The sequence below is a fragment of the Quercus lobata genome, chromosome 9, assembly GCF_001633185.2.
Source record: "Quercus lobata isolate SW786 chromosome 9, ValleyOak3.0 Primary Assembly, whole genome shotgun sequence".
In the NCBI taxonomy this organism is placed as follows: Eukaryota; Viridiplantae; Streptophyta; class Magnoliopsida; order Fagales; family Fagaceae; genus Quercus; species Quercus lobata.
The window spans coordinates 31677441-31703137 of record NC_044912.1 but is presented as its reverse complement, the minus strand read 5'-3'; the positions used below and the strand labels follow the sequence as shown (position 1 = coordinate 31703137).

The 25697-nt window shown below is 39.8% G+C and overlaps 1 protein-coding gene across 3 annotated transcripts; it reads left to right on the top strand.

The window, feature by feature from the left end:
• Nucleotides 1–402: 402 nt before the first annotated feature.
• LOC115958885 lies at nucleotides 403–8517 on the top strand. Of its 3 annotated transcripts, XM_031077144.1 has the most exons (7): nucleotides 403–901; nucleotides 1442–1653; nucleotides 1937–1997; nucleotides 3813–3897; nucleotides 7107–7286; nucleotides 7359–7759; nucleotides 7848–8517. In XM_031077144.1, the coding sequence occupies exons 6-7, from the start codon at nucleotides 7535–7537 to the stop codon at nucleotides 8487–8489; spliced, it is 867 nt and encodes a 288-aa protein (XP_030933004.1). In that variant the 5' UTR covers nucleotides 403–901; nucleotides 1442–1653; nucleotides 1937–1997; nucleotides 3813–3897; nucleotides 7107–7286; nucleotides 7359–7534; the 3' UTR covers nucleotides 8490–8517. The 3 variants fall into 3 exon arrangements, with proteins under 3 accessions (XP_030933004.1, XP_030933003.1, XP_030933005.1); XM_031077143.1 differs by lacking the exon at nucleotides 1442–1653; XM_031077145.1 differs by lacking the exon at nucleotides 1442–1653 and having other exon boundaries at nucleotides 403–1072.
• The last annotated feature ends 17180 nt before the right edge of the window (nucleotides 8518–25697 follow it).

The window sequence follows — 25697 nt, the reverse complement described above, 5'->3', positions numbered from 1 at the left end:
ATGCAATTTCACTAACTCATTAGATTTACTAATAGGATCCATATAATATCTCAAATTAGAAAGGGAAAAAAAAGTAAATGGAATTAATTTGATCTTTAATTAGTAAAAGAATGGTTGAAAAGACCTTGCTTCCATTTTTCTCTGATTGTGAATTGAATGGGGCCAAAGATAAAGTGAAAGTGTGTGTTTTAGACCAGCAAAAGACTTTCATGGAACATTGCTACAAAACCAAGACAACCTCTTTGTATAGCATTTGAGAAGCAAATATAGTGTCAAATCTTTCCTAGAATGCTACCAAGTTGAGAATATTGTTCTTCCACATGATCCATAAAAGGGTGGACAAGAAAACTTTCAATCAAACTACTTTGGTGTTGCAATTTGATGTTTTATAGCTCTCTTTTAGCAAGGAAAAACAAAAAGATCTGGCCATAATAGATGTCACAAAAGCACACTAAAAATAGCTAACCTTGCTTTATCAATTTCCCATTAAAAGGCATAGAAATCACAAAGCATAAAAAAGTACACTGCAGACTCTGCATATAACTAAAAATACAACAACATGACCCATTATTTGTGGTTACTAAACCCCATAAGCCTCTGTGCACCTTTATCTTCTTGAACCATGGTCATGGTGGTGTGGTGGGTGTGGCTAATTTAGCCTGCAGCAATCGACCTTATTGTTGGACTTTGGGGTTGGTACAGATTTGGGTACCGCAGATTTCAATATCTGTACCAACACTGACTTTTTCTTTGCCGGGAAAACACTTCCATTTTTCTGTTTGTTGGAGCTGAGCTGCTCTTCACTTGGGCTAGAGTCCACCACCTTCTTTGGCTCTATTTTCGTGCAGCCACAGCAGCCCTCCTCTTCATCTGAGCTCACCATCTTTGCCTTTTCCATCTTGTTAGTTGCCATCTCTCTTTTCTCTCTAAATTTCCTTTCAATTTTTCAACTCCAAATTGTGAAGGTTTTTGAAGAGATTAATAATGTTAAGTAGAAAGACACTCTTGGACGCCAAGAGTGAACTGTGACATTCTTGGGCTCCAAGGCTGAGCTGGAATCTAATCTCCTATGGTAGATATGTCTTTCTACACTTTAATTATGATTTTTGTAGGTAATTCTCTGCTTTGCTGATCAGTGAAAAAATATTTATCTTTGTTTAATAATAGCTGAAGAGATTTAGGAATTAAAATTAATATCTTTTTTTAATCTACTTTTATTCCAAGGGTATTTAGAAGTCGATGTCAATGACAACTAGCCAAATTGAGCGTGGCACATGTCTCTCACATCGCAGCATAATCCAATAATATATATATATGTGTGTGTGTTACTTCTAAATTTGTACTAAAACGTAAGAGATTGGAGTTTATTAACTTCATTTGATTCTTAATGTACCCTTTAAAGTTTTTTTTTTTTTAAATCTTGTACCCTTTGAATTCATAGGAAATCTCAGAGGAAAAAGCAGCAGAACAGTCCATACCCCTAAACAAAGCCCAGTACTATATAACCTTACAAATTACAATGTCCAAGCATTGTTTGGGCTGCTTAAATATATAAGAAGAAAGACGTTGAGGAACTACAATTTATTTCCAGAAAAGAAAGGAAAGGTTGTTTGGAATGATTGTTTGTCAAAGATTTAATCTTTTTTCCCACAGGTCAGTGTTTGTGTAATGTTGAGTTTGTAATGGACATTGACTTTAGTGTGTGTTTGCTCTGAGTTTGTGGCATGCTATATGTTTGATAAAATGTCCATGTGGACCTGCATTTTATTGCTTCCCCAAATGTGAGGCTTTGGAGGTGCAATTTGTAAATTTTGCTGAATTATTGAGTAGTTGCAAATGATGATATTCAAGCTCTCTTTACTATTTGTAGATAAGCTTTTGTGGGTGTAAAGTTCTTCTATTATAGATGCTTATTTGCCTATGTGGATTTTAACAGGAGGGTGACATTGAAAATCTGCTATTTGCTAACTGAGGAGTTATGGCCAGGATCCTATTTGGTCAGTACCTTGTTTTTTAAGAATGTTCAATCTTGAGAATTTTTGTTTGGTTTGAGACTTTGAAAAATGAACAAAAACTCTAAAATCTTAAATCATGGATCGTTGGCATGAATCTATCTCAGCTTTCATTTTCTTTGATTTTTTTTTTTTTTTTACATTAATGTTTGCATCAATCTTTTCTGGAAATTCTATCTAAAGATCTGGTCGATTTCCAAATTATTTTCTAAATATCTAATTAGGTCAAGATTTTTTGTCCTTGAATGATATAAAAATATATGAGACTTATATCTTCAAAAAATTAGTTTATTCGGAATTTGATAGAATTTGAGGTTTTTTATTTTATTATTATTTAATAGGAGCTTCCACTTTCTATCTATTCGTTACTCTTTCAAGTCCCTTCAATGTTTCTAGTGTCATATAAAGTGCATCAGATATGACTAGAGAAAAAACCCCATTTGAGCATTGTTAGAGAATATTTAGGTTCCGTTTGGGTCAAGAAGGGAGGAAAGAAGAGTAAAGGAGAGTAGAGTTAAATTGAGTTAGCTGAAAATATGCTAATTTTGGGCCAATTCTACTCTACTCTACTCCCTCTTCCTCCCCTCAATCCAAACTAACCATTAGGTTTTTGCTTTCTTAAGTCAAAATGGCAATATTGGATTATAGTTGCTGTTTGTTGAACTAGTTCAAAGTCTTTGGACCCTATATTTGCTGAGTGGTATGTGTTGGAAAATATGGCTAAATAAACAAGTTTTGATTCAACAATACAAACTCTAGAAAAAAAAAAATAGCAATGACAAAAATAAATAGATAGAGTTAGAAAGATCTCACAAACTATAGATCTCAAAAACTATAGAATCACGCAAAATGTGTTGTCTTTAAAGGTTGATTCATGCCATCCAGACTATAACTCAATGTGAATGACTTTTTTGGTCGAACAACCCCCAAGATTAGATTATAGTGATTTCTTTAAGTTGATCACACACTCAAACAAGAAAAACTAGGAACAACCTTAATTGCCTTTCCTTAAAACTAAGAACTTAGAAGCTGAAATTTTGTGAAGATGAGCAGAAAATTTAGAGCTGAACAGAGGAAGGAGAGTGGCGGCAGCAAGGCAGAAAAAAACTGAAGAGAAAGAAGTGAAAACAGGGTTTAATATATATCAACTCAAAAAGACAAGCGGGCTACCTAAATGGACTAGGCCTCTAACGGTTACTATGCAGATTTGATGCCCAACGGGCTGCTCAAATACTCACCAACGGCTACGTCAAAACCAAATTTGGGCAAAAGGAAAGAAAGGGAAAAAGTGAGGCCCAAGATTGACATAACAAGCCGAAGTCCAAGCCCAAACCAACACCAAGCCCATAGTGTTCAGCCTTATAAACTTATAACATTGTTTATTTCTAACCAATGTGGGACACAAAGTAAAGGTTAAGTGTTTGAAACACACCTACTCCAACAATATGTTGTGACCAGTAAAAATCACAAGCTAGTGCACTCTAATTTGAAGTCAAAAAGTGCAGAGTGAAGACAGGGAAGATTTCTGTTGGTATCAATATTGTTTTTCAAAATATCAATTGTCCAGAGCTTAGTGTTTGTGAATCGCTGAGGTTGTAACTTGCATTGACTTTAGTGTTTTGTGTTTGCTGAGTTCTGAAGATGCTACCAGTTTGATAAAATGTCTTAGGGACATGAGGTTTATTGCTGTTTAGGTTTTTTATCTTCACAACTTTGGATTGCAATTTGTAGGGTCTAAATTTGCTGAATTATTTAATTCATTGCAATTTATATAATCTGAGCTTGCTTTATTATTTGCAGATAAGCTTTGAGTGTGCAAAGACATTTTCTATTTATGGATTGTTATTTGCTAACTGAAGTCTTCAATCCTCTGTTGCTCTATCTGGTCAGCATCTTGTTCTTTCTTTCGTTTTTTTAAGTATATTAATGTTAGATCTGGACTGTTGGTTTGTATCTGCCTATGCTTGGCTTTTTATTTCTTTTTGGTTTACATTAATCAACCTTATGACACTTTTATTAACTGTTAATTGTGGTAACTTTTTATTGATTATTATTTGGACCCACTACTGATATCATTTTTTCACTTATTAATAACCACTCAAAAAATAAAATATAATAGTCACTCATCGCATTAATAATTTGCAAATATTTTTTTGTAAATCTAGTATTTTCCTTTGTATTAACATGCTACTATGTTGATTTCAAAATAGATAAATTAAAAAATACATAATTTTTCATAATACTCAATTATTAGCATATAACCTGTTTATGGATGCCATCATGAATAATTTCATTTTAAACAATTGATTGGGTTATGGACAACCTTGGCTTGTTTTCAATACTCAGCATCAGTAACTTGATCGAACCAAGTGTATGCAATTTCATGAACTCATTAGATTCAGTAAAAGGATCCATAATAATATCTCAAATGAGACACTAAAAAAAAAAAAGTAATTAGAATTAATTTGATATTGTAATTTGTAAAAGAATTGGATAGAACCAGGCTTAGACAACTATTTGATAAGGAATCATCCTATGAAAAAAAAAACTATTTGAGATGGAATCAATAGAACCAATTCAGATTGAGAATCTTGTTCTTCCAGTCCAACCTTGACTAGATCCATAAAAGGGCGGACAAGAAAGCTTCAATCATTTTCTCTGGTAAAGTGGGCTATTAGCAGTACCTACTTTGGTGTCGTAATTTGATGTTTTATAACTCTCTCTCTTTTTAGCACCAAATAAATAAAATAAAATAAAAGATCTTGCCATAATAAATGTCACAAATGCAAACTAAAATTAGTTAATCTTGCTTTATCATTTTCCTATTTAAAAGGCAGAGCGAAATCATAAAGAATAAAAAGAACAATATAGATAACTAAAAATACTGTCATTTATATATATATATATTCCAAATGTAGTGGACAGAGACTGAAAAAACAATATATATATGGTACTAACTACTGAGTCCAACAAACTATAGACAGGCACCTCTACAGGAACTACTACCTGAAAAGAGAACAATACAAATGGCCTCTACTACTTTTGACACCAAACTCGAATCTACACTGATGATGCCGAAAATATCACCAATAGGTCACATAGCACTCGCGACTCAAAGCGAACCTGCACAACAAAAATAATCGAAAGAAAACCTTAGAGAGCACCAGTGTGGTGCCGGCCAAATACTCTCCAAAGGTCATGTTAGAACTATTCTCACAACTCTAGAGTGCTAGAGAGGGTAAATTATGCGTACTTTGATTCACGAGGGTATTAGGGCTTTTATAATAGTAGAGGGTCGGCTTTTCCTTCTTGGTGTAGAAGTCTTTTCCATATGGGACTCTACTTCAAGTCTTTCTGAGCATGGTGAGCAAGGTTTTCCTTATAGAGGAGATCTACTTTCAGCGTGCGTGTCTTCTAGAATTACCCTTGTGCTCGGATTTCCATATTGGGATTCTAGGGCGTTTCTAGGCAATGAGCAATTGAGATCTCAGATCATGGGCCCTTACTGTGTCCTTCAGCGATGGGCCTTCAATGAGCGTTGGATCATCTTTACATCGGCCCAACAGTTCCTATTCGGCAGGCCCATTACCATAGGCCCGTCAGGCTTATATTTTATCCACTTCAGTTGCCCCCTTCACCCCAAGGGTCCGTCATCCTAGGACAAAGGAGCCATGGGGTGACGACCATAAGGTAAGGGCGTGACGGATACTTTTTTTATGACGGAATGAGACCAATAAGACAAAAAAGCAAGTTTGAAGGTTATAGTTAATGAGTTGACGGATTCATGAAAGTTAGGATGACGGTGAAAACGAGGAGACCGTCGACCATACCAACTACAGACAGGCTGTACTAAAGTCATTAATGATGATGACACGTGTCGTAATTTGATTGGGTTTTATCTCGGATCGAAGCGACGCTTCGACTTCCGTGCATCTCCCTTATAAATAATGGAGTCTTCCCTTTCATTTCTCCAATTTCAGCAAAAATTAACCTGTCAGAGTTTATCCGTCACACTTGTCAGAGCATACCCGTCACGGTTTGTCAGGGGTTGAACCGACCAGTTGCTTCGATCGTTAGTGCTATACTTCCTTGTTTCGTTCATAAAATTGGTAAGTGTTCTTTTCCAAGCCAATCTTGTTTTAATTTTAATTACAATCCACACCCGTTATGGACATATAGACCCGTCAAAGTCTTAGGCTCTTGTCGTTTAGTGTAGGAAATGTCTAGTGCGTCCAGTAATCAGTCGGTTATTCGTGACGGGCTGGATTACGAGGAAGTATATCCGTCCGGTCATAGAGAACAAGATAGTCCTGGTGATGATAGGAGTCCGTCATCCTCCTCCTCGTCCTCAACATATGAGGATACGAAGGTGGTTGAACAAGACGAGGGCCTCGATGACGGTGAGGAACAGATTGTTAGATTCGTCGTCGATGCTGATGGACTTAGGGAGTTCGTCATGATACCAGAGTGGACGGTGAATTACTTCTCGTCTGTCATCAAAGAAAAGCACTTTAAGACATTTAGGGATAACTATCAAATTCCAGACAATATTTCCATCCGTCTACCCTATAAATCAGAGAGATGTTATTATGAAGGGGTAGAAGGTGTCAGGGTATATGAGCAAATGTTGAAGGCCGGACTCAGGTTCCCATTGAGTTCGCTTCATCGTGAGCTCCTCCGATATTTGGGATTATCCGTGAACCAGATTTCCCCTAATGCATGGAGGGTCTTCATAGCGATGAAGATTTTGTACGGCGCAATGTCCGACAGTGCCAAGAGGCTGACGGTTAGGGAGTTCCTACATTGCTACCGTCCGAACGAAATCGATAAGTCTAGGGGAATATATAGCTTCGTCCCCAGGAGTTCGCTATTGAAGGTCATCTATGACACGCCGGACTCAAATAGGGATTGGAAGAGCCGTTACTTCTTCCTAGAGGGTGACAGCTGGATGTGTCGTCCAGGGGACACGGATTACATGCCCGTCGACACTACTTGGGGCATATTACACCCGTCTAGTATGGACCGTCCTCGAAATTTTAACTTTATTTCTTTATGTATGTTTAAAACAATCTAACCATCCTTTTTTCTTTGCAGTTAGACGATGCCCTCAAGTCGATATTAAGGAGTTCACCTTCCTTGAGAAAATCTTCTCAAAGACCCAAACGGAGGAAAGGACTTGGGCGAAGTTGGTGACACTTAAAACCATTCATTGGTATTGTGACGGACCAGAACCAACACCAGCAGCCGTCAAGTACGAGGCACAGATTAGAAGGCGTAAGTTCATCGTCCTTTTCTTGATAAGTTACGTATCTTATTATGAAACTAATATTCTCGTCCACATTTCAGAAATGGACGACGCCAAGAGGAGAGCTTTGATTAGATCCAAAGCTGCAGAGAAGACCGGTGATGTTGCTCCCTCTGTGATGGGCCCAAGCAATCTGTCTGCCAAGAGGAAAACATAACCCAAAGTGGATCGTCAGGCTAAGAAGGCCAAAGTGTCCTTGGAACCCGTCGTGGGACTTATGGCGGAGCCTCCAAAGACGGCCACTCCAATCAAGCACAGGGTCGGCAAAGGCCTCATGAAGGGGCCGTTGAAGGATCAAGAGAAGCCGCTCGTCCTTCTTCGAGAGGATTCTAAGCACGCCTTAGAACAGATTTCCTCCATCATGTCGGCGGAGGATTATGAAGACCTAGGCAACCATTCGACGGAGGCCATGGGTGAGACAGGCCTTTTTGCAATTACACAAGTAAGACAGCCCGTCTACTTTAAGAATGCAAATTACATCTTTTTTGCCCACAGTTCGTTTCATAACTATCATTGTTATTATTTTTTAGGCAATGGTCATGATGAAGGGGTTGATAGGACGATGCCTCAGCCATAAGACAGCCCTGGATCGCGTACGGGTGAAAGCGGAGCAGACGGAGGAAGAGCTACTTCAGTTACGAAACTGGAAACCCAAGATGGAGAGAAAGCTTGAACTTTCCGAGAAGGCAAGGAAAAACCTTGAACAGGTGACGGAAGAGGCGAAGAAGACTTTAGAGAGCAAGGACAAGGAGATAGAAGATCTGAAAAATGAAGTCCGTCAGGCTAAGGACGTCGCGGTTCGTGAGTACCGTGACTCCGACGCCCTGATTACTAAGCTAGGAGACTCCTTCCATCAAGGTTTCATGGATGCCATCCATCAGGTCAAGCAAGCTTATCCGGATTTGGACATTTCCAAGTTCAAGATTAAAGACCCAGCTCAGACATCCGTCTTACCTGCTGCTTCAGAGGATACAGATGACCTCTTTGCTGATGACGATGCCCTTGGTGACGGGGAGTCAGCACCAGCGAAAGTTGCACCTCAGCCTGATACAGAGACGATTCCTCAGTCCGACGTTAATGAGAACAAAGTTCAGTGGCTAGTTTTTTATTTTTTTTTATTTTTTTTTATGTTCTTGGGGAACAATTTTCATCCGTTGGCTGATGATATGTAAACATTGCCTTTTAAGGGCCTATTTTTTGTCGAATGCATCCGTTCACTTTGTTTTACATGTTGAATTTTCTAATTTTGCGCTTGAATTCTGTCATTGTGGGACCTATTTACACCCGTCCAATTATTTGTCATCATTGGGTCCGGCATGTATAGGTATATTTTTTGGCCTAAGAATTTATTCTTTGGAAACCCGTCCTAGTTAATAATTAAATTTTCATCCGTCCATTTTTTGGACTTGCTTTTATATTCGTCCAGTTTGGACTATACTTCGTCACCCTCGTAGGATGATCCGTCCACTTTGTGGACTTATTTTGGATTCGTCCATTACTTTCGGTCGTCATCCTCGTGGGATGGTCCGTCCATTTGGTGGACATGTTTTATATCCGTCCCTTTTGGACTATACTCGTCACCCTCGTGGGATGATCCGTCCTAGTTAATAATTAAATTTTCATCCGTCCATTTTTTGGACTTGCTTTTATATTCGTCCAGTTGGGACTAAACTCGTCACCCTTGTAGGGTAATCCGTCCACTTTGTGGACTTATTTTGGATTCGTCCATTTTGGACTTCCAATCGTCATCCTCGTGGGATGGTCCGTCCATTTTATGGACATGTTTTATATCCGTCCATTTTGGACTACACTTGTCACCCTCGTGGGATGATCCGTCCATCTTGTGGACTTATTTTGTATCCGTCCCTTTTGGACTTCAAGTTGTCACCCTCGTAGGATGATCCGTCCATCTTGTGGACTTGCTTTTATATTCGTCCAGTTGGGACTATACTCGTCACCCTTGTAGGGTGATCCGTCCACTTTGTTGACTTATTTTGGATTCGTCCATTTTCGACTTCCAATCGTCATCCTCGTGGGATGGTCCGTCCATTTTATGGACATGTTTTATATCCGTCCATTTTGGACTATACTCGTCACCCTCGTGGGATGATCCGTCCATCTTGTGGACTTATTTTGTATCCGTCTATTTCGGACTTCAAGTCGTCATCCTTGTAGGATGATCCGTCCATCTTGTGGACAATAATAATAATAACAAATCCATGTAGAAAATCAAAATTGTATCTGATTATTATTCTTAATAGAAATGCATAAGGGAAAAGTGCCTGCCCCCTTGGGCTTTAAAAAGGCACGACTAGATTGTAGCAAAAAATAGTTGAAAAAAAACTAATAATTAAAAAACTTAAGATAAACTGGTCAATCGGGGGTTCGTTGCTGTTCACCGTGTTACTATTACTGGTAGTACTTTCTCAAGTGCTCGGCATTCCATGGATGTGGCAGCTTCTTTCCATCTGTCGTCTCCAGGTGGTAGGTTCCTTTCCATTGTCATGACGTAACTCGGTAAGGTCCTTCCCAATTGGGGCTGAGCTTTCCCTGTGTAGGGTCTCTAGTTGCACCCATAACCTTCCTGAGTACGAGGTCTCCTACTTGGAAGTCTCTGTGTCGGACCCGAGAGTTGTAGTGTCTGGCCATACGATCCTGGTATCTAGCGAGCCTTTACTCCGCCGCTAACCTAACCTCGTCTATCAGGTCCAGCTGTAGCCGCATTGTTTCGTCATTCCTGCTCTCGTCATGGTTGTGAACCCTGTAACTTGTGAGCCCAACTTCTGCCGGGATGACCGCCTCGCTCTCGTACGTTAGTCGGAATGGCGTCTCTCCCGTTGGGGTCCTCGCCGTTGTCCTGTATGCTCATAGTATGCTTGGCAATTCTTCAGGCCATATGCTCTTTGCCCCCTTGAGCCGAGTCTTGATAATTTTAAGCAGGGATTGATTCGTGACTTTAACCTGGCCATTAGCCTGAGGATGGGCGGGTGATGAGTAGTGGTTTTTTATTCCCAGCTGGGAGCAAAAATCCCGGAAGTAGTCATTGTCAAACTGCCTCCCGTTATCTGAGACAAGGACTCTAGGAATACCAAACCTGCATATGATGCACCTCCAGACAAAACTTCTAATGTTCTTCTCCGTAATGGTGGCCAAAACTTCCGCCTCTACCCATTTTGTAAAGTAGTCAATACCCACTACCAATAACTTCAGCTGTCGTATCGCCATTGGGAAAGGTCCCATAATGTCTAGTCCCCACTGAGCGAACGGCCATGGAGCCATCATCGGGGTCAGCTCCTCGGTTGGCTGTCTAATAATATTGCTAAATCTCTGGCATTTGTCACAGCTCTTAACGTAAGACTCGGCATCCTTTTGCATGGTTGGCCAGTAAAACCCAGCTCGTACCAGTTTGTGCACCAACGACCTCGATCCAGAATGGTTCCCGTATATCCCTTCGTGTACTTCCCTCATTAGGTAGTCTGCCTCTTCGGCTCCCAGGCATCTTAGATATGGACGGGAGAAACCTCTCTTGTACAGGATGTCCTTTATCAAGACGAACCTCGCCGCCTGGACCTTTAGCTTTCTTGCTGCCTCCTTCTCGTCCGGCAGTAACCCGTTCTTCAAATATGAAATTATCTGTATGGTCCAGTTACTTTCGGAACATATCTCCTGCATGTTACCGGGGTCTATTAGTGGAGAAAGTTGAACAAAAGAAAGTACATTACCCGATGTTATCATATGATCTGCTGAAGCGGTTTTGGCTAGCCGGTCGACGAGCTCATTTTCTTCCCTGGGGATTTGGATGACCTTGGCTTCTAGGTCGTCGATTCTCGCCCTTACTTGATCAAGATATCTCTTCATCCTTTCCCCCTTGCATTCGTAATCTCCATTCACATGATTGGTCACGACTTGAGAGTCGCAGTAAATGATTACACTCTTGGCTCCTACGGCTTTGGCTAGGTCGAGGCCTGCTACCACTGCTTCGTATTCCGCTTCATTGTTGGTGGTGGGGAAGTCTAGACAGACCATACATTCAATCCTGTCTCCTTCAGGTGACAGCAATACGATGCCGGCTCCTCCGGCTCGCCTATTGGATGATCTGTCGGTATATATGCTCCACTGAGGAGACTCTTCTACCCCCTTGTCTTTGTCACGAGTAAATTCTGCTATGAAGTCTGCTACGATCTGTCCTTTAATGGCTGCACGTGGGCGGTACTTGATATCAAATTCGCTCAACTCTATCGCCCACAGCGTTAATCGACCCACAGCTTCAGGATTGCTCAATGCCCTTCGCAAGGGCTTGTTGGTCATTACGTTCACGGTGTGGGCTTGAAAGTAGGGCTTGAGCTTGCGAGCCGCCATGACTAATGCAAAAGCGAGCTTCTCCATAGGTGGTTATCTTTCTTTGGCACCGCGGAGCGCCCGGCTGGCGTAGTATACGGGCTTCTGTACCCTGTCCTCTTCTCTGATTAAGGCCTCGCTAACTGCGACAGGGGAGACAGCCAAGTAGAGGAAGAGTTCTTCACCTGGTTGCGAGGGACTCAGTAGAGGTGGTGAGGATAGATAGGCTTTTAACTCCTCGAATGCTTGCTGACACTCGTCTGTCTACTCGAAAGACTTCTTTAACGTGCGAAAGAAGGGCAAACACTTATCCGTGGCTCTCGACACAAATCTATTTAATGCCGCTACCTTTCTGTAAAGGCTTTGTACTTCCTTCACATTTCTCGGGGGGGCCATCTTTATTATGGCTCAGATTTTGTCCGGGTTAGTCTCAATCCCCCTTTGAGATATCATGAATCTTAGGAATTTTCCTACTGTTATGCCGAATGCGCACTTTCCCGGATTGAGCTTCATGTTATAGGATCGAAGCGTGCCGAATGTTTCCCTAAGATCTTCCAGGTGGTCTTCCTCCTTCCGGCTCTTCACTAGCATGTCATCGACGTAGACCTAGACATTCCTCCCGATTCGCTGCGCAAACATCTTATTCATCAGCCTTTGATATGTCGCTCCCGCATTTTTTAGGCCGAATGGCATTGCTTTGTAGCAGAAGAGGCCTTGACTGGTCACGAACGAAGTCTTCTCCTAATTAGCCTCGTGCATGCGGATCTGGTTATAACCTGAGAAAGCATCCATGAAGCTCAGTAACTGGTGTTGAGCCGTCGAGTCTACTCGGATGTCGACCCTTGGAAGGGGATAGCTATCTTTGGGACATGCTTTGTTAAGATCGGTGAAGTCCACGCACATCCGCCATTTGCCGTTCGCTTTTTTAACCATTACTACATTCGCCAGGCAATCGGGATAGTAAACTTCCTTAATGAACCTTGCCTCTTGTAGTTTGCGGACTTCTTCCGCTATTGCTTGGTCTCGTTCTGGAGCAAGCACTCTCTTCTTCTATCAGACGGGCGGAAAGGAGGGTAACACATTCAATTTATGTACCATGACCGAGGGATCGATTCCTGGCATGTCGTTATGACTCCAGGCGAACACATCTTGATTGCTCTTCAAGAAAGTTATGAGCTCTTGACGGATTGCGGGTTTGGCAAGCGTTCCAATCTTGGTTGTTCGATCCGGATTGGAGCTGTCGAGAGTTATCTCCTCTAGCTTCTCTGTTGGTTCCGCCATCGTTCGGTGCTCTTCTATGTTCAAGGCCTGGATCTGGTCTTCCATCTCCATCATAGCCACATAGCATTCCCGTGCGGCTATTTGACTCCCGCGTAGTTCTCCTACTCCTTAATCCGTTGGAAATTTGATCATCATGTGGTAAGTTGATGTTACCGCCTTCCACGAGTTGAGCATAGGTCGTTCGAAGATAGCATTGTAGGCGGACGAGCAATCGACCACCAAGAAGGTTACGTCCCTGGTGATTTGCTGGGGGTAATCGCCTACCGTCACTGATAACGTGACCGTGGCCAAAGGGAATACCAGGCTCCCTCCGAAACCAACGAGCGGGGCGTTTGTCAGCATTAATTGCTCCTTATCAATCCTCATTTGCTGGAACGCCGGATAGTACAAGATATTGGCTGAGCTACCGTTGTTGACCAACACCCGGTGCATGTTGTAGTCTCCTACCCGCATGCTGACGACGAGGGCATCATCGTGTGGATGGTGTAGGCGTCGTGCATCTTCTTCTGAGAACCCGATAATGGGGCCTTCTCTCCTTGCTACCTTCAGCACGATGCCCGTCAGCTGGACGTTCTGTACCATCCAGAGGTATGTTTTGCGAGCCTTTTTTGAAGGCTCGACCGCAGTTGTTTCTCCGATTATCATCCTTATGTCCCTTATGGGGGGTCTTGGTCGCTCGTTCTCTCGTCGGGGGTGTTGTTCTTGTGGGGGTGGATCTGTTCTCTCCTTGCTGGCGAATTTTTGCAGCTTTCCTTGTCGGATAAGGGCTTCGATTTGCTGCTTCAAGTCGTAGCAATCGGCTGTGTCGTGACAATGGTCACGGTGGAAGCGGCAATATTTGTCCCTGGATCGTTTGTTGGGATCACTCTTCAGCTTTCTCGGAAACGTCAGGGCCCCTTCGTCCTTAATCTGCATTAGGACTTGGTCTATCGGGGCAGTTAACGGGGTGAAACTTGTGAATCTTCCCCCCATGGGTTTAGGGCGTCTCTCCTCCCTTCGATCTCCTATCCTACCTTTCTTCCACCCCTGGTCCTGTCGGGAGTCTTCTTGCCTATCTTTTTTCTTGGGCCTCTCTTCTCTGGCCAACAGCGCGTCTTCAGCATTCATATATTTGGTGGCCCTGTAAAGCACTTCTGGCATGGTCTTTGGGTCGTTTTTGTATAGGGAGAACAAAAACTTACCCCCCTTCAGCCCATTCGTGAATGCTGCTACTAGTATCTTGTCGTCGGCTTCGTCGATCGAGAGCGCCTCTTTATTGAAGTGCGATATGTAGGCCCTTAACGTCTCCTCCTTTCACTACTTGATATTCATTAAACAAGCTGTGAACTTCTTATACCGATGTCCTCCGATGAAATGCGTAGTAAATTGAGCGCTTAGCTCTTTGAAGGTGCTGATGGAGTTGGGTGCTAACCGGCTGAACCAAATTCTTGCTACGCCCTTTAGGATTGTAGGAAAGGCCCTGCACATAATCGAGTCTGCCACTCCCTGAAGGTGCATCAGGGTCTTGAAGGTCTCTAGGTGATCTAAAGGGTCCCTGACCCCGTCATAACTATTCATATGCGGCATGTGGAACTTACTTGGCAGGGGGAAGGAGTTGACGGTTGTCGTAAATGGCGAGTCAGTCCAGTTGACTAGGTCGTCAAGATCACTGGACACTCGTCCCTTGAGAGCGTTCATCATCACTTCCATCTGTTCCTTCATTGCCTGCATCTCCGCGATGACGGGTGGCAGAGCCGTATCTGCCAGAGAAGGAAGGCTTGTGTCTCATCGTTCTGGTCTGCTTGGGGCGTTGCTAGCCTGTGGTCCTTCGTGATTCCTTCTTTCAGCGCTGGTCCCTTCTTGATCTGCTTCTTGGTTATTGGGAGCCGCATTTTTCTGGTTCAGCTGCTCTTCTAGGTCGTGGTTTTGTTTGGTGAGGCGCTCCACGGCTATGGCGAGCATCCTGACCTGTCTTTCAAGAGCAGTCGTAGGGGCTTCTTCTTCTTGAACGTCGTTAGTGGTCGCCATTGAGCGAGTGAGTACCATATAACTCTTTTGTCTAGGAAGCGATAATGTGCTACGTTTCCCACAGACGGCGCCAATTGATGACGCCGAAAATATCACCAATAGGTCACACGGCACTCGCAACTCAAAGCGAACCTGCACAACAAAAATAATCGAAAGAAAACCTTAGAGAGCACCGGTGTGGTGCTGGCCAAATACTCTCCGAATGTCAAGTTAGAACTATTCTCACAACTCTAGAGTGCTAGAGAGGGTAAATTATGCGTACCTTGATTTGCGAGGGTATTAGGGTTTTTATAGTAGTAGAGGGTCGGCTTTTCCTTCTTGGTGTAGAAGTCTTTTCCATATGGGACTCTACTTTAAGTCTTTCTGAGCGTGGTGAGCAAGGTTTTCCTTATAGAGGAGATCTACTTTCAGCATGCGTGTCTTCTAGAATTACCCTTGTACTCGGATTTCCATATTGGGATTCTAGGGCGTTTCTAGGCAATGAGCGATTGAGATCTCAGATCATGGGCCCTTACTGTGTCCTTCAGCGATGGGCCTTCAATGAGCGTTGGATCATCTTTACATCGGCCCAACAGTTCCTATCCGGCAGGCCCATTACCATAGGCCCGTCAGGCTTATAATTATCCACTTCATACACTACACTAATATAGTGATGTCTTTGTGATTAATGGGTCCTACACCCCAAAAAAAATTCCTCTTCTCCTATGGAACTTTCAACAAATAAACAGTCAGCAAAACTCAACCAAACACACAAATGATCCTTAATTTTTCTACCAACTAGCTATTTACAGTAAACATCAGCTGCATTACCATCAGTATGCTTGTATTACTATCTATCAAGGCATGCTAAATTCCAGACAGTCCTCTTTTGAGCTACTGCTATTCCATAGTGAGAGCATAAACATAGACTAAGCAATCTCCAAATTATATGGTAACTCTGTAGAACATACAGTGCACAAAATTAAATATAGTGGCAGTTTCATTCTTCTTGCTGGTTACATAAGCTTACTTTGCACCAGAAATTTAATTCAACAACATATATAAAGGAGTACATCACAAGCTTAGACAACTATTTGATCAGGAATCAATAGAAGCAATTGAGATTTGAGAATGCTGTTCTTCCAATCCAACCTTGATAGCTAGACCCATAAAAGGGTGGACAACAAAACTTCGATCAAACTACTTTGGTGTTGTAATTATTACTCTCTTTTAGCGGAAAAAAAATGATCTTGCCATAATAAATGTCACAAAAGCACAAAAAATAGTTAATCTTGCATATTCATTTTCCTATTTAAAAAGTAGAGAAATCACAAAGAATAACAAAGTACACTAAAAAGAGAAAAGAGAAAGAAGTACACTGCAAAAATTCTACATACATTTATTTATGATTAATACTATGTCACATGCCTCTACATCCCCCCTCAAACTGAGGGGAGGAAGACCCATCAGTTTGTATGCAAGATCCAGAAACTAAGGAGAAGACAAAGCTTTTGTGAAAATATTAGCCAACTGATAATGTGTGGAAATGAAGTTGATCTGCAAGTCTTTATTAAGAACCTTCTCCTTGATATAGTGATAGTCTACTTCAATATGCTTGGTTTTAGCAAGAGAAATAGGACTAAAGGCTAAGGCTAATGCAAAAACATTATCACACCAAAGCATAGGAGGTAGAGATAAGTATACTCCCAAGTTCTTAAGAATCGTCCTTATCCAACATAATTCAGCAACTGCAGAAGCCAAGGCTCTATATTCAGCCTCAGTAGAAGACCTAGCCATAGTCAGTTGCTTCTTGGTAGACCAAGTAATAGGAGAATTCCCTAGAAACGCCACCATGCTGTAATGGACCTACAATCAAGAGGATCACTAGCCCAATCTGCATCACAGTAAGCAGAAAGAGCTAAATGACTAGGCTAAAAATGAACTTCATGATGCAAGGTACCCTTGAGATATCTAAGGATTCTTTTGGCTGCCAACAAATGATGTTGAGTAAGTTGAGTCATAAATTGACAAACTTGTTGAACTGAATATGACAAATCAGGTCTAGTGAATGTCAAGTATTGCAAAGCCCTAACCATACTCCAATAGACAATAGGATTTGGAAGTAAGGGACTAACTTGAGAGCTAACATGCATTGTAGGGGAACAAGGAGTGAGACAGGGTTTGCAGTCCAACATATTGAACTTAGTAAGCAAGCCTAAAGCGTATTTAGATTGATGCACAAAAAGTCCTTGAGAAGTGTACTCAATTTGAAGACCAAGAAAGTGTTTCAGAGGGCTAAGATCCTTCAAGTCAAAAGTAGCCCCAAGTTTGGAAACAATGTGAGCAATAAAAGAAGGACTATTCCTAGTGATGATGATATCATCAACATATAAAAGAAGATAAACCACAAAGGTATTATGATGGAGAGTAAACAAGTTGCAATCAACAGAAGAGGCTTGAAAGCCAATGAGAAAGAGCTCAGAGGTAAAACTGTCAAACTAGGCCCTTGGTGCTTGTTTAAGGCCATAAATGGCTTTATGAAGAAGGCACACATGATCAGGATGAGTAGCATCAATATAGCCTAGAGGCTGAAACATGAAAACTTCCTCTTGCAAAATGCCATGAAGAAATGCATTGGACACATCCAATTGATTCAAAGACCAATGATTCTGCATAGCCAAGGCTAAAATGATCCTCACATTTACTGGTTTGACAAAAAGGTCTCTCCATAATCCAAACCATATTGTTGCAAAAACCCTTTAGCAACCAATCGGGCTTTGTATCTAACAACAGCCCCATCACTCCTTCTCTTAATCTTATACACACATTTACATTGAACCACATTCTTACCAAGTGGAAGAGGGACTAAAGGCCAAGTGTGTTGCTTCTGAAAAGAATGAAATTCAGAATCCATAGCTTTAATCCAATGGGAAAACTGAGAAGCAACATTAAAACTTGGTGGTTCTACCTGAAAGTAATCCCTTACTATGGCAAAAGCTTTGGGCTTGAATATGCCATGTTTGGATCCGGTAAGCATATGATGAGTATTAGGATGAGAAGAGTGACTAAACTGAAGAACAAGATTGGTGGAGGACTCAGAAGTGGCAAATTGGGATGGAACAACACTAGAAGAAGGGACAAGAGTAGATGAGGAAGGAGGTACAACATCAGAACCAATAGAAGAAGAAAGATCAGTAGAGACATTGGGAGCTGTATCAAACCTAGAGGTAGGAAATGAAGGAGTAATAAAGGAGGGAAGAACATCAGAAATGACAGATAAAGAAATATCAAAAGAATTGGGTAAAAGAGTAGATAACTAAAGGTCAAAAGAAGGGCTGTCAAAACCAGTAGGGTAGGAAGGAGTGGATAAAGGTGTAGGAAGAGCAGGAAACACTGGCTTACGAAAGATGACATGTGAAGTGATATACACTTTCTGAGATTGAGGGTCAAAACATATATAACCTTTGGACAAAGGTGGATACCCTAGGAAAATACATTGAATAGACTTTGGTTGAAGCTTGTTATCAGTATAGGGTTTAAGTAGAGGAAAACAAGCACAACCAAATGTTTTTTAACCTTGTAATGAAGGAGTAGTATGAAACAGCTTTTCCTAGGGTGATTTGAAACCAAGAACAAAGGAGGGAAGCTTATTAACTAGATATGTTGCAGTACTAAAAGCATAACACCAAAAAAAAGAGGGAAGCTTAGACTAGTGAAGCATAGATAAACCACTCTCAACAATTTGTTTGTGTTATCTCTCTACTACCCCATTCGATTGAGGGGTGTAAGGACAAGACAGGACAATTGGTGTTGAATACCATTATCTAAGCAAAAAGACTTGAAATGGTTATTAGTATACTCACCCCCACCATTAGTTTTAAGGGTCTTGATTGTAGACTCAAACTGATTTTCTACAAGAGCTTTAAAGTGCACGAAAACAGTAAACACTTTAGATTTATGCTTAAAAAGAAATAACCAGGTAAACCTAGTAAAATCATCAACAAAAATGACATAGAATCTATAGCCAAGTACAGAAGTAACAAGAGCAAGGCCCCAAACATCACTGTGCACCAACTGTAAAGAAAAAGTACTTGACATAACATGCTTTGGAAAAGGAAACTTGTGTATCTTAGCACTTATACAATATGTACACTGTGAATAAATTTCATCATTAACAAAAATTTTGACAATATTATTGAAAGAAGACAAGGCAGAATGAAGAAGCTTAGAGCAAGGATGCCCAAGTCTTTAATGCCATAGCAATGCTTAAGGAGAGATTGTAGTATTGACAGAGGATTGGAAGGTAAAGGATGAAGGATGAGTAGGATCAGTAGCTAGTTAAGAGGAAAAAGGGATTGGATAGACACCATCCTTACTCTGGCCTTGATAGAGAATCTACCAATAAGCATTGTTTTGTAAGAAAAGTTTATGAACAGATAGCAAATTGGAAGCCAAATTTGGTACCCTAAGGATTTTGCCTAAATGAAATTGATGAGAAGGTGTATGAAGCTTACCATTTCCAATATGAGTCACAGGCAATTCTTGCCTATTGCCAATAGTAACAGATTCATTCCCTGCAGTGGCCTAGGAGTGTAAGGAAAGCTGAGATAAATCTGGAGTCACATGATCTGAACATCCTGTATTAGTGAGCCAAGTAGAGGTAGATGCTAAAGCAGAATTAGCAGTTGCAAATGCTGCCATAGAACTAACTATCATAGATGCTAGTTTAGCTGGAGCATGTTTGTCTTGATAGGAAAAATTCATGTGATGATAGCAGTCCAAGGCAGTGTGACCATTCTTGCCATAAATTTGACAAGTAGGTCTTGAATTCTGAGATTGATATTGAACTTGATTTAAGTGAAAACCAGAACTAGTCCTAGAGGATTGAAAACCACCATTCTTGATCTGAGAATGTGATTGAAAACCAGGAAATTGAGAAGTAATATTGGTAGTCCCAAAGGATTGACCAGGATTGAAACCAAAATTGGTATTTATAGATGTTTGGCCATTGTTGAAACCAAAATTAGGGCCAAAATTGTTAAAACCTCTGCCATAACCCCTTTGATTACCATTCTTGCCTTTGCCTCTATTATTGTTCTAATTAAACCCACTTTGAAGAATCATAGCCATAGAAGTATCCCTACACACAAATTTTTCTTAATAGCTCTCTCTTCAGCATTTAACAAAGTATTTAACTCTTCTATGGTAAAAACATCATTCCTAGTTCTTATTGTTGAACAAAATGCACCATATTCTTGAGGCAAAGCTTCTAAATCTAGGTGTATAAGCTCTTCTTCATCAATGAAAACAGCAACAAAACTCAATTTATCCCTAACTTCTTTGATTCTTTGAAAGCAATTATCAATGCTTTCAAAACCTTTCTTAGTACTCAACAATTCATTTCTCAGCATTAAAACATAAGATCGAGATACAAAAGCAAACCTTTTCTCAAGCACATTCCAGACTCCCTTCATAGACTTCTGACCCACTATAATGGCTAAGATTGATGGAGATAGAGTGGAGTTGATGAAGGTGAACAAGGCTTGCTCTCGATTCTTCCAACTGAGATACTCAGGGTTTGGCTCACTAGTAAAGCTTCCAGAACTGTCCTTCAAGAAAGGATCAGGTGCTACACATGAACCATCAACAAAGCCTATCATGGCATAAACTTCAAAAATCACAACAATTTGATGTTTCCAGACCATATAGTTGGTGAAATCCAGCTTCATCGTCATCATACTCGTCATATTAGATAAGAGCAGCAACAATGGATTCACTAAAGAATTTGTAGGAGTAGTTGTTGTAGTGGAAGTGGAAGGTGTTGTTGAAGAACTAGAGCTCGGAGCAGAAGCCATTAATGATGGCTCCGATACCATGAAAAACAATATAAAGAAATGAAAAATATGAAGAAGCAGAGAAGAGAGTAGAGAAGAGAGAAAAGAAGAAAAGCAAATTTGATGAACTAATTCTGAGTTTCTTGATCTGATTGATTCATTGAGTCCAGTACGTATACATAACCAATTCGTAAAGTTTGGGATCATTGTAACTAATTATATCATGACTTATCAAATGCTTACACGTAGACTTGCAACAATAACTAACTTTACTAATACCAGTAGCATAAGCTACCTACAGCTTGGACTACTCTACTACCGGTTGTTTTCCTTCAGTCTTATCACATGATGTGTCACATGCCTTTACATCTTCTCTCTCTATATATGCTGCAAATTTTCAATTTTGTGAAGGTTTTTGAAGAGATTAATAATGTCAATCATGTAGAAATACATTCCAGGACACCAAGAGTCCTACAATGACAATCTTAGGCGCTAAGGCTATGTTATTATTATTATTATTATTTTTATATATTAAGAGGATTTAGAAAGTTAGTTATTACTTTTTTTCCTGTAAAAAATATCCCTAAATTAATTAACCAACAACTTAAAAATAGGGATAAAATAGTAAATTGACAAAAGAAAGTTAGTTATTACTTTTTTTTTGTCAAAAATACCCCTACCTAAAACTTAAAAGTAAGGTTAAAATAATAAATTGACAAAAATAATATATTCTTACTTCTACGTTGAAATGTTTTTCTGCTTCTAATAAGCTTCTACTTTTACGTTAATTTAAATTCATACTTCTACTCTTTAACTCTCTATAAAATAAGATCACTCTTTTGTTAGTTTTAAACTCCTCCAATCTACAAAACTCATCCCAAGTATTTTTTCTTTTCTTTTCTTTTTTTTGGTAATTGGAAAAAATAGAAATTTTAAATTATAATAAATACAAATTATTAATTTTTATCCAAAAAATAGAAGACGCATATGCTCAGATGCTAGTTATTATTATTATTATTATTATTACGATAAGGCTATGTTGGAATCTAATCTCCCATGGTAGATATAATCAATGTACACTTTTAAGTTTTATGCCTTTAATTATGATTTTTGTAAGTAAGTTTCTTCTTTTCTGATAAATGAATTAAAAAAATAATAGGCATGGCTGAAGTAATGATTGGCTGGATAGGTGGAGTTACTGAACAAGTAATTAGTTTAAGATGACAATTGACAAAATTGTCTTCAGAGGTCTATGTCAATGATAATTAAGCCAAACTGAGAGTGGCACGTGTCTCTCACAGCGCAGCCTAATCCAATAATATGTTAATTAAAATACACAAAGAGATTGAAGTTCATTTGATTTTTAATGCTCCTTTTAAAGTAAAAAAAAAAAAAAAAATTCTTGTACTCTTTGAAGTCCCAGGAAATCCCAGAGGAAAAGGCAGCAGATAAGAGTCCATAGACTCCATACCCCTAAACAAATCCCGGTACTAATATACTCTTCCAATGTCCAAGTATTTTTATTTTTTAGGGCCTCTTAAATATATAACAAGAAAGAAGCTGAGGATCTAATAATTTGCATGAATATTGTACGCTATAAACATTTGTTTAGTCTATAATATAAATCTTACGTAACTAGTAAAATGTAAACTAATAATTTTCTTTGTTTGTATGCAGTTTTAAGAACAGTGCTACACTGTAATTTCCTAGTCCTAAGTGAACAGTTAATAGCCTCAGTCGTCTTATCTTATCTATTATCCTTTCTCTTCTTTCTTTTTTACTAAATTAACTAATGTTAGATGTGTGGGCTGCTGTTGCTACTACTACTTATCTCTGTGTGCGTGCTATTTTATTGTACTATTTTTAATTTTTGGTTTACATTAGTCAACTGTAATCAATTTTTTCAAAGCTATAAGTTCAAGAATACATAATTTTTTTGTAATTTTTTAAATATAATTTAATATGATTGATATATAATAAAAATAATATTAATAGTAAGTTCTTGTGAAAATAATGTTATTTCAATCATAACTTCTTCTTTTTTGACTAAAACAATAATAACTTATCACTTTAATAAAAACTTTTTAAAAATTTAGCATTACTCTTTACAAATAAATTTATTGAATACACGTTTTTTATTATAAAAATGAGAGAAACATTATTTGTTATGAAAATTAATAGATCATCTTTATTTTAAATATTATTCATTTTGTTTGTTTATTTCATAATTTAAAATTTTAATGGATGCAACAAAAACATATGTTGCCTTTATTGCGCATAAACAACGGCGAAGCGAGGAACTCCCCAACAACACATTTTGTCTGTGTATGGATCATGTCCCAGTTTTGTAAAAAAAAAACAACTAATATTCTTGATGGCCACGTACAATGTACCGTCAATTCCTTTTAAGGGAACTTAGTTATGAAGGCACCAACTGGTTTTTCAGAAAGTTAATCCACGCACGTCAATGTCCAAATTCTAGACAACAAATTATGCCCATTCTACGGTCAAAGAGCTTCTTCATTTTTTTTTTCTTTTTTTTAAAAATGAAAATAATTTTTCTAAATTTAATTTGGGGAAAAAATTCAAAAAGGCAGTGGAGAATTAGAAAGTAATAATTTGCTAAGAAAGTCAGGCTCCCATTAACCATTTCATTTTAGGGAATTGATTGGTTCATAAACAGCCTTGGCTTGCTTGCATTACTCGGAATCAAAGTAACCTACACTTTATGATTAGATCCATTATTCTCTCAGGATTAAGAGTTTATGTAAATAGAAGTCAGGAAATTTATTATTCAATTGACAGTCATTAGGAGAATAATAAATCTCACAGCAGTCCGGTTCAATATGTCTTAACTCTTAAAACATATCAACATATCAACTAGAAGTCTCCACTTTCATGATTAAGACAAATCATCTTAGTTGATATGTTATAGTCTTCGCAGATGAAATGTCCAATTTTATCACCTACTACGAACTATAATTCTGAATTTACAAAGAACTTGTGATTTATATCTTCTGTGACTTTTCACATAAATCACATACTATGCATCTCATGGACTATATAATAATGTCCGAATATTCATGTTATCATTATTTCAGATAATAATAAAACAAATTTATTAATCATAATATTAAGTCATATATAATGTCATACATAATGTCATACTTAATATCATACATAGCATCATATAATAAGATTTAAGGGCACTAATCCTAACAGAGGAATAGTTCTTCCCCTGGCTGTGAAGGACTCAATAGCAATGGGGAAGAGAGGTAGACCTTTAGATACTCGAATGCCTAGTGACACTCGGCCGTCCAATCAAAAGACTTTTTCAGCGTGCGGAAGAAGGGTAGACACTTATTCGTTGCCCTTGACAAGAACCTGTTAAGGGCGGTGACTTTACCATTTAAACTTTGTACTTCTTTTACGTTCTTTGGGGGGGGGGGGCATCTCTATTATGGCCTTAATCTTGTTCGGGTTGGCCCCGATACCTCTTTGAGACACTATAAACCCTAAGAACTTTCCCGCCATCACCCTAAACGCACATTTACTCGGATTGAACTTCATGTTGTAAGAGCGAAGGGTGTCGAATGTTTTCCTAAGATCCACCAAATGGTCCTCCTCCCTTCCACTTTTTACCAACATGTCGTCAACGTAGACTTAAACATTCCTCCCGATCTAGTTCGCTAATATCTTGTTCATGAGTCCGAGTGACATCACTTTGTAATAGAAGAGGCCTTGGCTGGTAACGAATGAAGTTTTCTCTTGATCCAACTTGTCCATTCGAATCTTTTTATAACTGGAAAAGGCGTCCATGAAGCTTAGTAATTGGTGCTGGGCCGTAGAGTCAACTAGGACGTCGACCCGCGAGAGGGGGTAGCTATCTTTGGGGCATGCCTTGTTTAGGTCAGGGAAGTGTAAGCACATCCTCCATTTCCCACTAGCTTTCTTGACCATTACCACGTTTACCAACTAGTTGGGGTAGTAAACTTCACTGATGAAGTTCGCCTCTTGTAGCATGTGGACTTCTTCTGCTATAGCCTGGTCCCGTTCTGGGGGCGAACACTCGCTTCTTCTAACAGGCGAGTGGAAAAGAGGGCAATATATTCAGTTTGTGCACCATAACTGAAGTGTCAATTCCTAGTATGTCTTTATGGCTCCAAACGAATACATTTCAGTTATCTTTAAGAAAAGTTGTAAGTGCTTACCAGATCATCGAACTGGCTAGCGTACCAACAATAGTTATTTGATCAAGCTTGGGGTCATCGAGAAGTATGTTTTCAAGCTTTTCGACGGGCTCTGTCATTGTCTTGTGCTCCTCTATATTTATGGCCTAGAGGTGGTCATCCATCTCCATCATAACTATGTAGCATTCACGTGTGGCTACCTGATTCCCGCATAGCTCTCCTACTCCATAATCGGTGGGGAATTTGATCATTAGGTGGTAGGTTGAGGTTACGGCCTTCCATGAATTGAGGGTAGGTCGTCCGAAGATAGCATTGTAGGTGGCCGAGTAGTCGACTACATGGAATGTTACGTCCTTAGTGATCTGCTAGGAGTAGTCATCCACCATTACAAATAATGCGATTGCACCAAGAGGGTATACCCTTATTCCTCCAAAACCATGAACGGAGTGTTCGTCGGAACTAGTCGCTCTCTATCAATCCTCATCTATTGGAATGATGGGTAGTAAAGGATGTCAACTGAACTACCATTGTCAATCAGAACCCGGTGCGTGTTGTAATCTCCTACTCGTATGCTGACGACAAGTGCATCGTCGTGTGGGTGGTGAAGACGTCGGGCATCTTTTTCCGAGAATTCGATTACGGGGTTGTCGATCCGTGACATCTTCGGCATGGAACTTGTCAACTGGACATTATGGACCATCCTCAGGTAAGTCTTACAGGCCTTTTTGGACGTCCCGACAGCCGTTGTGCC